Below are 13,883 nucleotides of genomic sequence, written 5' to 3'. Positions count from 1 at the left end.
GCTGTATTTTAATTTTAGCATACAAAGAGGGCCTTTTAAACTTCCACAGCGTGACTTTTTTTTTTTTTAATTTTCCATATATAAAGTCTTCCACGGGATTTACTGTGTACAAGTAGGTTGCTTAGAGTATTATTTTTGTATTAATATACATTTTTGTATATTTTATGAAATTGTAAGGAAGGGAAATGCGTTTAACTTTCTTTTACGGCAGTAAAAATCTAACACTTCAAGAAGTGCCAGAAAACTCAGTGTTCTTGAATGCATCACGGGTCGCGAACACGGAAGTGAGTGAACGTGCCATCACTGAACAGGTTCTGCGCAGCCAGCAAAAATAATAATGCTGTTAAACAGGTATTTATTCAGCTTCCGTCTTTAACAGACGAAGTCGTGGTAAGTGCTGGTCAATAGACACCTTGCTGTTTCTGACGTTTCCAAAAAACATGAAACTAATAATTTTGTTGACTGTTGTCTCTTGCATGTAGGACGCTGCTTTAGGGAGCAGAGCACTATTTGCGCCTATTTTAAACGTGAAAACCTACGCATTGACTGCTCTTTGCGTATGTTTCTTAGCGAATAAGCTAAGGTTTGTGTACAGAGAAGTCTAAATCAGCAAATTAAGATATGAACTGATCATCTTAGCAGGCGACACTGTGTGGTTTCATGTGCTGCATCAATTTCTATAATATTTCAGGATCCCTTTCTGACTATATCTAAGGTTCTCTGAGGGATGTGTAGTGAAAGATCATGAAAGGACAGTTCCTTGACGGTTTCAATAAAGTCTGGATGTTTTCTGGATACACTGCCCCTTGCGTCCTGTAATATAAACTGCTTGTGTTTAAATGTTTGCAGGTTATGGCTCAAAAGGAAGTAAAGGAGGCGTTTGTGAGTAATCTCAACGGGACCAGTTTGGGAGAGGTGGTTCTTGGATCGTTTCTCGCTCCAGTTTGTCTGATCCACCGAGCGTTCATCTTAGTCCTCTACTACCAGGCCAAAGGGACTCTACCGCTACCACTTCCACTGATTTCCCATCTACTCCTTGATTTTTCTCTGCTCGTCCTTCCCCTCGTATTATCATGCACAATTCTCAGTGATGTTCTTCTGCAGGTCATCGTGTGCCTAACTTTTATTTTAGCTTGCGTGCTCTGCTACATCTATCGTTCCAGCTTGCAATCCTCTGCTGTGCAGCCACAAAAGATTGTCAGCAACTTTCTTCAGTGCAGCGTTCAGTTCCACCAGGTCCCCTTTGTGACTCTCTTCAGAGTATTTGTAAACGTGAAAACAGCCATCAGCATCCTCGCTGTTGACTTCAGCGTCTTTCCGAGGCGATATGCGAAGACAGAGACCTACGGGACAGGAGTTATGGACTTTGGAGTCGGGGCGTTTGTTTTTGCAAATGCACTTGTCAGTCCTGAGGCACGGAGGAGGGAAGTCACGGGATCCAAGATGAGCCATGTTGCAAAGCAGATCCTGTCTGTCTGGCCTCTGCTTGCTCTCGGTGTGGGGCGGCTGGTGAGCATCAAAATGACAGGCTATCACGAGCACGTGACGGAATATGGCATCCACTGGAACTTCTTCTTCACGCTGGCCATCGTCAGAGTTCTAGCTTCTGTTCTCTTGGTTGTTTTACCAGCTGGACTGTCGTGGCTCTTTGCCATTCTGATCAGTGGGTGTTATCAGTTCGCCCTGGAAACATCCGAACTAAAGACCTTCCTGATGCACAATAAAGACAGAGGAAAGGATTTTGTGCACGCTAACAAGGAGGGCATATTCTCCATACCCGGCTATGTTGCCATCTATCTAGCAGGAGTTCAGATAGGACTCTACGTGATGCAACAAAGACATCAAGTCAAAGATTGCCTCAAGATGCTTTTCACCCTCTCCCTAGGAAGTTTGCTGTCGTACGGCGCTTTGTTCGCATGTCAGACACTCGTGGAGCCGGTCTCTCGCCGCTCGGCGAATTTGCCCTTCGTCATCTGGAGCGTCGCTCAGTCGTTGTTTTTCATGTCTTGCCTAGGTCTGGCCGACATGGTCATACTGTTCTCCAAAGGAGCGTCCGCCTGTCGTTTCCTACCGTCGTCCATGAACATTCAGGAGAAGAAGACGGATTCTCCGGTTTCCAGAAGCAGAGTTGAAGTGGAGAGACTCTGCCTCATCCAGGCCGTCAGCAGGAATCAGCTTCTGTTTTTTCTGCTCTCCAACGTCATGACCGGAGCGACCAACTCTGTCGTGGACACGTTCAACTGTAGCAGCTCATTTTCAGTGTGTGTTTTACTGTCATACATGCTTGTCAACTGTCTTGTTATATATGTTTTGCACATCTGTGAAATTACAATGAAATTCTGGTAATGTTTGTGTGCGCACCATTTTGCTTGGGTTTGTTTTTCATAGTTTATTTGAAGCTCGAGTTACTCGCACTGAAATTCAGAACAATGGCAAACATTGAAGATGGAAGAAAGTGTTGTCTGTATGGAGTTAGTTTTGTATTTGTGCTTGTTTATGGTGATATTGTCTTAAATGTTTTGTGTTTGTTTATTTGGGGGACTTGCAAAAATAAAGCCTCGTGAGAAAAATAGCTGTTATTCTTTTGTGGACGAACCGAAATAAACCTGAAATGTAACAATAACTGAAGTTTGGGATATTTTTATACTTAACCCAGCTTTAAACATCTCCAAAACTGATTTGCATGTCTGGTGTGTTCCTTGGTCTCCGCAAAGCTGTTTGTTTACTAATATTTTAACAAATGTCTGTATTTATACTGAACATGAATTTTGTTCAGGTGGAGCAGTGGTCCCCAAACTACGGCCCGCGGGCCAGATGCGGCCCGCCTCCACATTTGGTCCGGCCCCCTGAACGATACCAGAGTATTTTCATATATGTGCATTTTTGTTTGATAAGTTGGACTTTTGCAATAAAATAAATGTTCCTTAGTAATGAACTTTATTTATTATTAACTACTAGTTAGTAACTATTTGCATATAATTGACCCTAACCCTTTTTTTTATGTGGAGAACCCAGTGTTATTTGGTTATTATTTATTTCATAAATAGTGTTATTTCCTGACTTTTGTTCTCTGAAGAATCCAGAAAAGGTTATTTGATTGTGCTTTCTGAAAAACAATACATTTTTATGTTTAGCACTCTTACAATCGTCACACTTTTTCTGTTACAAACTGACCCCGGCCCCCCATCAGAGAAGGGACAAGTTATGTGGCCCTCACAGGAGAAAGTTTGGGGACCCCTGAGGTGGAGTCTATTTGCTTATTAGCTGGCTTCGGAAGGCATTGGTAACACTCTATTTAGGGGTATCAAAATATAGAGTGGTTAACACTTATCATGTTTTCTATCTAAAAATTTTTGGAAACTATCATTTTCCTTCCATTTTTGACATTTTCCACTAGTCTGCACCACAAGCCGGAAGAAAAATGCCCTGAAAACTTAAACTGAAGATTTTGGTAGTAATGTGATGAAATGTAGAAAATGTCCGGTGAGAATGTGTTTATGAAAAACTACAAAATATCTTAGGTTAAAATTGTGCTTTTTCATAGATTTATAATTAGCATTTTATTGGCCATTTTTGATATATACAATTAAATACTGCACTTAGTATATGATATTTTTACTGGCAAAAACAGTAGAGGGCTATGAATCACAACAATGTCAAAATACATCTTGCAATAAAATTCGGCAACAAATTAAATCGAAGTTGTTCTTTGATCAACGGGCCGGTGTTTTTCTGCTCACCTGCGCCCCCTGGAGGCAGTGCGTACCACTTCATTCATGTTACGTACAAGTGTATGGGAAGAGTGGGGGGGCAAAGGTGAAATCAGTAATGAAGATTCCGCCACCGCACCAGGCTCACTAACTGTCGCACTTGTTTATTTTCAAGATAAGTTCCAGACGACGGTAAGTCGAAATTGTTAAAAAAGTTCAACTATGCGTATTTGTTCTTTACGAAGACGCTATTCTGTTGTCAGTATTGTCGGCATATTTCTAAAGAAACTCGCGGTTGTCGCTAAGTAGCTACTCATAGTTCCAACTTTCTATTAGCTTAGATTAGCTCGCTAACGCTAGCCGTGTGGAGCAGCGATGTTAACAAGCAGGTTAGCCAGGTTTGCTACCACCGACAGGGCGAAGTCAAGCTGGAATAATACTCCAACCTACCTTTGATCGCGGAAGGGACACCATTTGATAAACAACAGTGCGCTCAAATTCAACCGAACGGCATATTTGATTTCGGAAGTTGTATTGTGAAGTGCAGTTAGCTAGCAGGCTAACTTGGAAATCAGTAGGTAATTGTTTAAAAGGCAACAGATGCAGGTGAACGTTCCAAACGCGGCTTTGTAAGCTGTACAATGCTAGAAATACATTTTGTAAAGCTAAAAACTTAGAAATTCCCCAGAGCTTTCTTTTGCCAGGTTGTTCGCTAGCTTAGCAGGGCAAATCTGGGTCAAGATAACCATGCTAGCTACTTTAGGAGTGGCTATAACAGTAGTTTGTAACGTTTGGTGATTTTGTTTATATTTTAATTCATACTCTTGTGATTAAGAACCCCAAAGACAAATTCTTAGTTCCAAGATTATATCAGCCCCCAATGATCTGCAGCAGGTAGGGTAGCATTAGCCTGGTGGAGCTTGTGCTCAGGGTTTGATGTAGTCATTCTGTCTCATTCCCTGCGCACCATTCTGTCTTTTGTACGTGTGTGTGACCTGCAGGTGAGCTGATCTACCGCGCAGAGAAGACATGGCACGCCTGGTAGCAGTTTGCAGGGAAGGCGAGGAGGATTACCCGTTTTTGGCGAGACAGATTCCCCTGTATATTAATGACACACTCACGGTAGGTCCTCATAATCACAGAAAACACATAAAATAGCAATTAGGAAGATGGATCCTTATGAGTCACCCTGTAAAGTACATGCAGAAATGGAGCTGAATCAGCATTGTTTCTGCCCAACACAACTATGTATAAATATTTTTTCCTGACTTTCTGAAATAAATGGGTTTGGTTTCAGTTTTGTGGTTTCTTTTTTATTCTTTTTAAAAAAAAATTTTTTTTTACACATGGTCAGGCAGTGCTTGAAAAGATGTTGACGTCGGAAAGCCAAGATCGGATTGTTTTCTTCACAAAGACACATCCGTACCCTGAGTACGAACAGTCTGAAACTAAACTGCTGATCTGAATACCAAATATTTACTTGTGCCTCTGTCAGTATGAGTGAATCGTGACCGTGGAGTTTCTGATGCGTCATTATCTGTTGTGTTTTAATGGTTGTCAGATGGTGATGGAGTTTCCTGACAGTTTCATGGACGCCGAAGGCACTGACATAGTCATTGCTCATTGGAAGCAATTTTCTGAGGTAATTTCACACACTGTGTCACAGAATTTCTTCTAATCTGGCAGACATGCACACACAAAAATCTAAGCCTAAAGGATGTTATTTGTGTGTATTTAGTAAAGATGCACTCAACTGATGCTAATATATGTATCTGTCCCGATTATTAAAAATTCTAGATCGGGTATTGGTGACAATGGGCAGATCTATTAAGTCTAATTCTGTGCTTTGAGTGATGTCATGTTTTATTTTTACATTATAATTATAATTTCTAATTGCACTGTCTGAGCCACTTGAAAGAAAGTTTGTTTCAGTTTATTTTTACGTTTGATCAAGGTAGTCAGCTTTTTATTTTTGTCAGTTTCTTTATTATTTATTGTACATTGGCTGTTTTCCTGCTAATTGCGCTGACTGAACAAATTAAAGTTGTGTTGTTTTTTCCGTGTTTGACCAAGTTTGTGAAACTATTGTATGTAAGACTACATACAACACTTGCATACAATTATCAATTTGCAATTCAGTACATTTATGTCTATGTTTAGAAAAAAGAAAAGTTAATTCAGCGACAGGTTTTTTGTATTGAATTGGCCGATAGTAGACCTTAGATATCAGTATCGGTATCGGAAGTGAGGAAAAATGGATCTTTGCGTCCCTAGGATTTAGTGTGGGGGACAAATAGATCATGGTATCATTTTATTTTTTCCATAGTATTATTCCAAGCTGAAGCAGCAGGACCTGAATATCGCCTTTATGGTGTCGTCCAGCGAGGTGTACAGCGCGCTATCCCAGCTGGTGCCGTGCGTGGGCTGCAGACGAAGTGTGGAGCGCCTCTTTTCTCACTCAGTGGAGACGGGGAACCCAGCGCTGGAGCCCCTCACAGTGAAACCCAAAGGCATGCTCACTGTCACCAAGGCTTGTTTGGCAGACATGAAGAAGCTTTATACCCTGTTCTACATCCATGGGTGAGAGGAAAAATCTTTTCTCTTTATTTTTACATTGATTGTAGTACAGCAGAAAACACAATGTTCACTGTTCTCCCCTTTATTTTTATTGTGATGACATTGATTATTTTTTAATAACTGTTAGAAAACATGTATATTTAGACTTAAAAAGCATAGGTCTGATATTACAGGGCCTTGCTTAAGTGTTTGGTTTTTGTTTTTTTAAGAACTATAGAATTGCTTTTTGCTGCAGATACAAGTGTTTAGGAACAGTGTCTATAAAACTTATTTCACCCCCCTGGATGTTTTACCCTTTTATTACCTCTATAAGTCAATCCTGAGCAGCAAAATTTGGCTGTTTTGGCAAAAAAAAATTTTTTGTAAAAATCCTTGAATGCCATAGTGAAAGCTAATTTCTACAAAATAACAAATAAAAATGTTTAGCATAACATAAGTCATTGCATAAATATTCGCCCCATTCAAGTCCGTATTTAGCAAATGCACCTGTGGCTGCATGGAGTCTATGTGGGTAAGTCTATATCAGGCTTCACATCTGGACGCTGCAGTTGTCCATTCTTTGTTGCAAAACTGTTCAAAGTTTGTCAGGTTACCTGGGGATCAGCTGGGAACAGCTCTTTTCAGGTCCTACCACAAATTCTCTATCAGACAGAGGTCTGGGCTTTGACTAGGCCACTCCAGAACCTTGTTGTCTTCAAACAATTTCTGTGTAGCTTGAGCTGGATGCTGAACATGTTTCTCAGTGCGGATGGTGTTTTTGTTGTGATGTGCAGAGTTTGGTATATCCCAAACATGGCGTCTTTCTTGATGGCCAAAAAGCTCCATCTTGGTCTCATCAAACCAATTAACTTTCTTTGACTTGACCATGGAGTCTCCTTGAGACGGTGGATTGCCACTCTTTCATTAAGCTTTGATTGGTGAATGCATTGAGCTAGTTTTCAAGGAAAGTGTAAGACGACAAGATGTCGGAAAGCTGGTAAAAACGCATTCCAACGGAGATGCGTTTGTCATTGCAACATGAGGTGATTCTAGGAAGTACTGAGTACAAATGCTTACCACATATTTAAATAAAGAGAACCATGTTTTTTCACTTCAGGTTCACAATTATGTACCAGTTTGTTTCTGCTTTGCATAGAAAGTCAATGAAGTCATAAATATATTGAAAGAATGTAGAAAAAGTTCAATTATTACTATAACGGTTGTATTTTCTCTCTTTTTTTTTTCTTTTGCAGGCCAAAGTTAAATGACATGATTGACGCCATTCCAAAGAGTAAAAAGAATAAGCGCTGCCAGTTGCACTCCTTAGACACTCACAAACCTAAACCCCTGGGGTAAGTAATCTTCTTATTGTCACGTTTTTGGTTTTAGAAGTTTTACTCACTTCTGTTTTTATGAAGAATGCGGTAATTATGTCTAGCAATTTACAAAAATGTTGTTTTTCTTATTATTTTAAATAGGTAATTCAGTGGAAAACAAACAGCTAAGATATTTGGTTTGGATACTGAGGGTGTACTTTACTTTGTAGCTGTCAGAGCTGTGCATTACATGTTATAACACTGCTATAAATGCTGCAGGGGAAGTTGGATGGACGTGTGGGAGCTGATGTCTCAAGAATGCAGGGACGAGGTGGTCCTCATCGACAGTGCCTGTCTACTTGAGACGCTGGAGACGTACTTGCGGAAACACAGGTACTCCGTCATTACCAGACCATTTACTCACCAAATACTTAATCGTCCGCCATAAAACGGTGGTTTTGTGATTGAAGAGAAACCAACTGGCTTTCGACTTCCAACAGGTTTTGCACAGACTGTAAGAATAAAGTGATCAGAGCATACAACATCCTGGTTGGAGAGGTGGACTCCAGTGAGGAGAAGGGATACTGCGCCGCTCTGTACGAGGGTCTCTGTTGTTGCCCCCATGAGCGGCACATCCACGTGTGCTGCGAAACCGACTTCATCGCTCACTTACTCGGCAGGGCAGAGCCTGAGTTCTCAGGAGGCTACGAGTAAGTTGGAGTTCTGCTCGCGTTTGTCGTTTGGTGAATGCAGTATGATTGGCGGATGCAAGTTATCGATTTATGAGTCAATCTAAAGTTGGATAATCTTATTGATTGACAAATGATTAATTTGTCGATCAAATTAATCATTAATCATTAGGTGGCCATTTTTTTTAAAACCTTGAGTTTCTCTTGTATCAAGAGCTCCAGCCTTCTTTCCTTTATGTAGACGGCAACATTTCTCATAATAATCTAAATTAAAATCATTTAAAAATCATACAATTTTATCATTATTTTGTGCCAGCTGTATTAAATACTGGCTGAAAAAACTGAAAATTGTGGTTCTCACACGTTATCAACCTTAAATATATAAAATATAACAAAACAGGTAGCTCTTAGGTTGCTAGATAGAAAAATAAAAGATGAAAAGTATAAAATGTGTGAAAGACTTAATTTTCTATGAATGCAGAGATGTTCCCACAGAAGCACCATCTGTAGTTGTTCTTCAAGGAACGCTTTGAAGTGTGTTAACTCACGGCAGCCTTAAAAATCAACCTTTCTTTTTGCCATCATGTTACAATTTTTCTGCATTTTTCTCTCCGCTTCTGTCTTCAAATCCTTGCCTTCGTAGCACATCAATAACTTTTGGTTGAGATTTTGTTTGGACCGCTTCTCCTTTCTCGTTCCGATATGGCTCCGCCATCTTTGATTTTCTTCTTCTTCTTCTTTTGTTTTTTTATTGGATTTTTTATGCAACCAACTTATCTTTGGTTTTGTATCAACTGGCTCCACTTAAGGATGACCAGCGACGCCCTCTCCTGGGTGGCGGCCAAACTACAACAATAAAAGAAGGTCTAAGTGGACAGTATTAGTTAATCAATTGGAACTAATTTTAGACTAATGCAGCATTAATTGGAAATTGATGGATTATTTGTTTACACCCCTAATTATGAGTAAATAAAAGGTGTGATATACTTTAATCCTGTCAGGACTAAAGTATTCAGGAGTTTCAGGAAATTAGCTAATATATATTGTTTTGGCTTGTGCTGTGTCCCCCCCCCAAGGCGCAGAGAGAGACACGCGAAAACGATTGATATTGCACAAGAGGAAGTTCTGACCTGTCTGGGCATTCATCTCTACGAGCGGCTGCACAGACTCTGGCAGAAACTACGAGCTGAGGAACAGACGTGGCAGATATTGTTCCATCTGGGTATCGATGCACTACGGAAAAGCTTTGAGGTATTCCTCACTCACTTCTGAGGACGCCGCACAGTTTTGCCGCTCTGCGTTTAACCGAGTGTTTTTCTGACCTCCAGATGGCAGTGGAGAAGATGCAGGGCATCAGTCGGCTCGAGCAGTTTGTGGAGGAACTGTCAGAAGAGGAGAGAGCCAAAGAACTGAAACTGGAGAAGAAGAGACAGAAACGGAAAAACCGACGCAAAAACAAGTGTGGTTTTGATATGTCTGAACAGGAGGCAGAGAACAAGGAGAAAATCCTGGATGAGGTGAAAATTCTGAGTTCACACAGCGCTGATGGGCTTTAATATAAACCGACAGTTCTGCATTTCAATGTTTTTGTTTTGGTGTCACAGGGTTCCTTTGATTCAGTTGAGGGCAGCTGTAAGGCCTGTGGTAGCCACGATGAAGAAGAGGAAGAGGCTGGGTGTGAAGAGACAGTGACCACCACCAGAAACGCCTCCTGTAACTGCTCAGATAACACCAAGCGAGGTATAATCATTCGGGACACAACATTGTCCTCAGATTTGTCCCACAACAGTAATGGCAGCGACTGCGGCTACTCGTCAAGTATGGAGGGCAGCGAGATGGGATCACGAGAAGGCTCCGACGTCGCCTGCTCTGAGGGCATGTGCAACCACGAAGCAGGTCCAGGTTAAACACACACAGATATTCATCACAGATATTTTACCCTGTATGCGAAATGTTGTCCCTCTGATCTCACAGTCTGCTCTTACTTATCCTCTGAAGGGGATTACCCAAACGTCCACCACTGTGTCGAAGACAAAGAGGAGGACGGGACAGACAGCTGTGTGGACTGCTGGCCGCACTCTGAGGAAAACAGTCAGTGCAAGAGTAAAAAGAAGAAGAAAAAGGGCAAGAGCTGCAATGATCAGGTGAGGCGACAAACTGAGGACATGCCATTTTGTTGAATGCAGAGTATTCAGCCACATGTTCAAGGTAAAACTCTAATGTTCCCTCAGGAGCCAAAAACCGAAGGTTGTACGTCGGACGGGAACGCCACAGGCCACAATCTGACATCAGCAAACACTTGTCGAACCAAAGACATTTTTTCCTCCTTATGTGGTGACAAGCTCGCTAACATTTCTCTACGGTCGCCATGGGCAGTCCATCAAAGCAACCTCAGCCTTCACATGAGGCCTACAAAGGCAAATTTAAGTTTGGTGGAACTCCTGGTAAGATTATTATTATTTTGCCCTGTTCTGATCATCATCAGTAGAAAAGTAGTAGTTAACTTTATACTTAACATCAGAAGAACTAGTTATGAATCTACTATTCAGATTGCACAACAGGATTATTAGGGCCATATAAATAAAAAAATACAATTACAAGAATAAAGACATATTATATGAAAGAAGTCGTAATATTCGGACTTTATCTTTTTTGGCGTGGCTCTAATACTCCATAAGATTTATATCATACATTACCATCTTTCCTTTCTTTTTTTTTTCCTCGATCAGGACGATTCCGAGGTAACTTCCGATGAAGAGAGCGGTCTGACGGAGGACGAAATCCAGGCATTTCTGGAACAGAACCAGTCCTTCTACAGCAACCGCCACCAGTACCGACAGCTCCTCAAGGAGAAATTCACCAACTACTGCCGTGCCACTGAGCGGAGCAAGCGAGTCTGTGGAAAGTGGTTCGCCACAACCAGCGTCAAGTAACATCATAATCCCTTGGAAAATTTAAAAGCACTCGTGACCACTGCTGCAAGGTTGTTATAAAAAGATACATTTCAGATGTATCCTTCTGTGTCTTGTTGGGTCATTTCTTTAAAATCAACGTGAGTTATTAATTTTCTTTCTCCTTGACATCTTTGATTCTTTTGCACTTGTACACTGATGCAGTTGTTCATCTCTATTTGCCACATTCATACATGTTTGTTGTTCTCTTTGATCAAACCTAGCTATTTATTGTTGGTCATGTGTAGGGTTTCAGGGTTAGAGCACAGTGGAATAAGAAATCAAGTTTTGCAAGCTGTGATATTAGGGAAGAATTTTAGTCGTCTTGTTTTTATTTTTGTTTCCATTTTTTTCTCTCTCTCTCTCTTCTTTATGGTGACACTTCAGTGTAGCGCTTACAGGTTGCACCATGAAATGTGTACAGAAGTATAAATATAAAAATTTTACAGAGAATAAACATCCATTTGTAATAAATTTGGGGTGTGTTAAGAGCGCAATGTTAAGGAAAATTTACTAAATAAAGAGTATTTATTAATATGGATTATAAATGTGTTTTTTTTTTCCTCCCCTCTAAATATGAATTTTTCTTCACAATATATAAAACTTATATGCAGTTTTGCAAACCCATTTTTATAACCAAAAACATGATTTTCTATTTTTTTTAAGTACAGTTGTGTCCAAAATTCTACCAAATTTCTCTACAAACCCATTTATTGTATAAACTCCAACTGGAAAGACAACAATCAGCTTCTACGACTCTCTGAAAAACCTTGAATAATGAGCTACAGCAACATTTAGCTTCCCTTTGGTATCAATAAAGTATTTTTAAAATGAACTGAAACATAAAATACTTGGGGAAAATTTCGTTTTCCTGTAAATGAGTGAATTAAAGCTTTTTTTAAACAAATGATGTTTGAGGGCTGCTTCAAATCTGTGTGGCGTGGAGTCGACCATTTTCTGGCACCTGTAAGCAGGTGTTCCAGCCCAGGACGATTGGGTTACTTTCCAGTTACTCTGCTTTTCTCTGTTTTGCCTCAGACACAGCAGGTTTCACATCAGCTGACTGTTTCCTATTGGTCTAATCTAAGACGTGAGCTTTGTGAAACTTGTTTTAACTGTACACTATATCCTGTTGGTTAGTACTCCTTTTGGAGTTGTTCATTTCAAGTACAGAAAAGTCAAAGTTCCTATTTTATTTTATCGATCAGTCTTCAAATTTTACACAGTGGCTTAGTTGGGATGTCCCATATTGCAGAAATCTGAAGCTCCAGTACTTGAAGGCTCTTGTCTTCCAACCTTTGGCTGTGAGTCTGCTTCAACAAACCTGAATGAAATACTTTGGTCATTAGCAGGACTCTGTAGAACTTGATTTCATTCAGGAAGGGCAATTCAATAACTTGTTTTTAAAGGGGCGGTATTGTGTATTTTCCAGGCACACAGTGCCAACTTCAGTTGTTATAAAAAGACTGTATAGATCTAATATGACTTAAAATAAATGTAACTTCTTCAAATTGGTCCTCTGTCTCTTTAAAAACACCTGCTTTTTCTGAAACTCAGGAAGTCATCATGACATCACTCGCCTATTAACCTTTTAGCAACATTTTTATCAGCGTTAGACAGAGAAGTAGCTCATATAATGAGCTCAGTAGATGTGCAATTCCAACCGGTGTTTGCTAATTGCGGCCGCTAGTCTGAAGGAACTGAATGAGGGAGGAGCTGCGCCTCGAAGGCGGAGCTAGGTCCAACCAGGCGTTTTGCACAGTTGAATGGTTGCCATGGGAGATTAAAGCATTTCTCAAACTGTGAAAGAATCAAAGCAACATTCCAGATATGTTTTTTGATGATGGAATAACATGATGTAAATCTCAAAATGTCGATTTTACATAATACTGCCCCTTTAGGTGTGTTCAGACAAGGATGCATTGAGAGGTTGCAGAACACCAAACCTTGAGGACAGAAGTTTGAAACTTGTGCCTAACAGAATGCTCCGAAAAAAATCTATGCTCACATGAATCCCCTTCAGGACTTTATTCATACATTTTAGCCTTTTACTAATTCTGTCAAAACAGCTGTATGGATTAAAGTTAAAAACATATTGGCAGCATTGTGGATCTCCTCTTTATAAATGCATTAAGAGAGGGATAAACAGAATTAGTGATCTGACAAATCCAGTTTCAGATTAAAATGACAGAAAAAATGTAATACATTTATAACTATCAGTGCCAAACGTCCCTCTGTTGGAGAGCTCCACGCCTACAGGGAACAACTTGGTAAATAAAGTAACTTATTAATATCTCAGCAAGCTGCATAGACCAATTTATGAATCTATGCTCCAGCTCACTGTTTGTGAGTAAACTTCAGAAAGTTTCTATTGCATGAAATGTTCTTTGGCTGTAATGCATTTCTGAGTCAAGTGTGAACTTCATAGACCATCATGTCAGCAGAGACCAGTGTTAGATTAATACCTAATAAAGCATATGGTTAGTTTGTCAGCCTATTCCACTCCCACGTCTTTGAACGTTTAATTTTCGGTTAAAGAAATAAAACTGACTGTCCAGGAATGTGAACAGTAGCTCACATTCCTGGACAGTCTGTACTGATGTTAGTACCTGGCGCTTCCTCACTGTGCACTGGATTTAAGCAGACTGGGCTTTTTTTTTA

General features: G+C 40.2%; 2 protein-coding genes across 5 annotated transcripts; both read left to right on the top strand.

Annotated features, from left to right (window-relative positions):
• The first annotated feature begins 239 nt into the window (after window positions 1-239).
• On the top strand, window positions 240-2,623 carry pigw (phosphatidylinositol glycan anchor biosynthesis, class W). Of its 2 annotated transcripts, none has more exons than XM_028032524.1 (2): window positions 240-351; window positions 850-2,623. In XM_028032524.1, exon 2 carries the CDS (start codon window positions 853-855, stop codon window positions 2,344-2,346), a length of 1,494 nt encoding a protein of 497 aa, XP_027888325.1. In that variant the 5' UTR covers window positions 240-351; window positions 850-852; the 3' UTR covers window positions 2,347-2,623. The 2 variants fall into 2 exon arrangements, with proteins under 2 accessions (XP_027888325.1, XP_027888324.1); XM_028032523.1 differs by having other exon boundaries at window positions 269-390.
• A 1,127-nt stretch (window positions 2,624-3,750) lies between these two features.
• On the top strand, window positions 3,751-11,763 carry ggnbp2 (gametogenetin binding protein 2). 3 transcript variants are annotated; one of them, XM_028031730.1, is made up of 13 exons: window positions 3,751-3,902; window positions 4,712-4,832; window positions 5,272-5,352; window positions 6,037-6,290; window positions 7,520-7,618; window positions 7,862-7,975; window positions 8,083-8,292; window positions 9,348-9,522; window positions 9,600-9,788; window positions 9,876-10,167; window positions 10,270-10,415; window positions 10,503-10,715; window positions 11,001-11,763. In XM_028031730.1, exons 2-13 carry the CDS (start codon window positions 4,740-4,742, stop codon window positions 11,202-11,204), a joined length of 2,070 nt encoding a protein of 689 aa, XP_027887531.1. In that variant the 5' UTR covers window positions 3,751-3,902; window positions 4,712-4,739; the 3' UTR covers window positions 11,205-11,763. The 3 variants fall into 3 exon arrangements, with proteins under 3 accessions (XP_027887531.1, XP_027887529.1, XP_027887530.1); XM_028031728.1 differs by having other exon boundaries at window positions 9,876-10,173; XM_028031729.1 differs by lacking the exon at window positions 3,751-3,902 and adding an exon at window positions 4,025-4,316 and having other exon boundaries at window positions 9,876-10,173.
• The last annotated feature ends 2,120 nt before the right edge of the window (window positions 11,764-13,883 follow it).

The sequence above is a fragment of the Xiphophorus couchianus genome, chromosome 11 (assembly GCF_001444195.1).
Source record: "Xiphophorus couchianus chromosome 11, X_couchianus-1.0, whole genome shotgun sequence".
NCBI lineage: Eukaryota > Metazoa > Chordata > Actinopteri > Cyprinodontiformes > Poeciliidae > Xiphophorus > Xiphophorus couchianus.
Note: the sequence above shows the minus strand (reverse complement) of the source record. Positions and strands in the feature narration are given on the sequence as shown.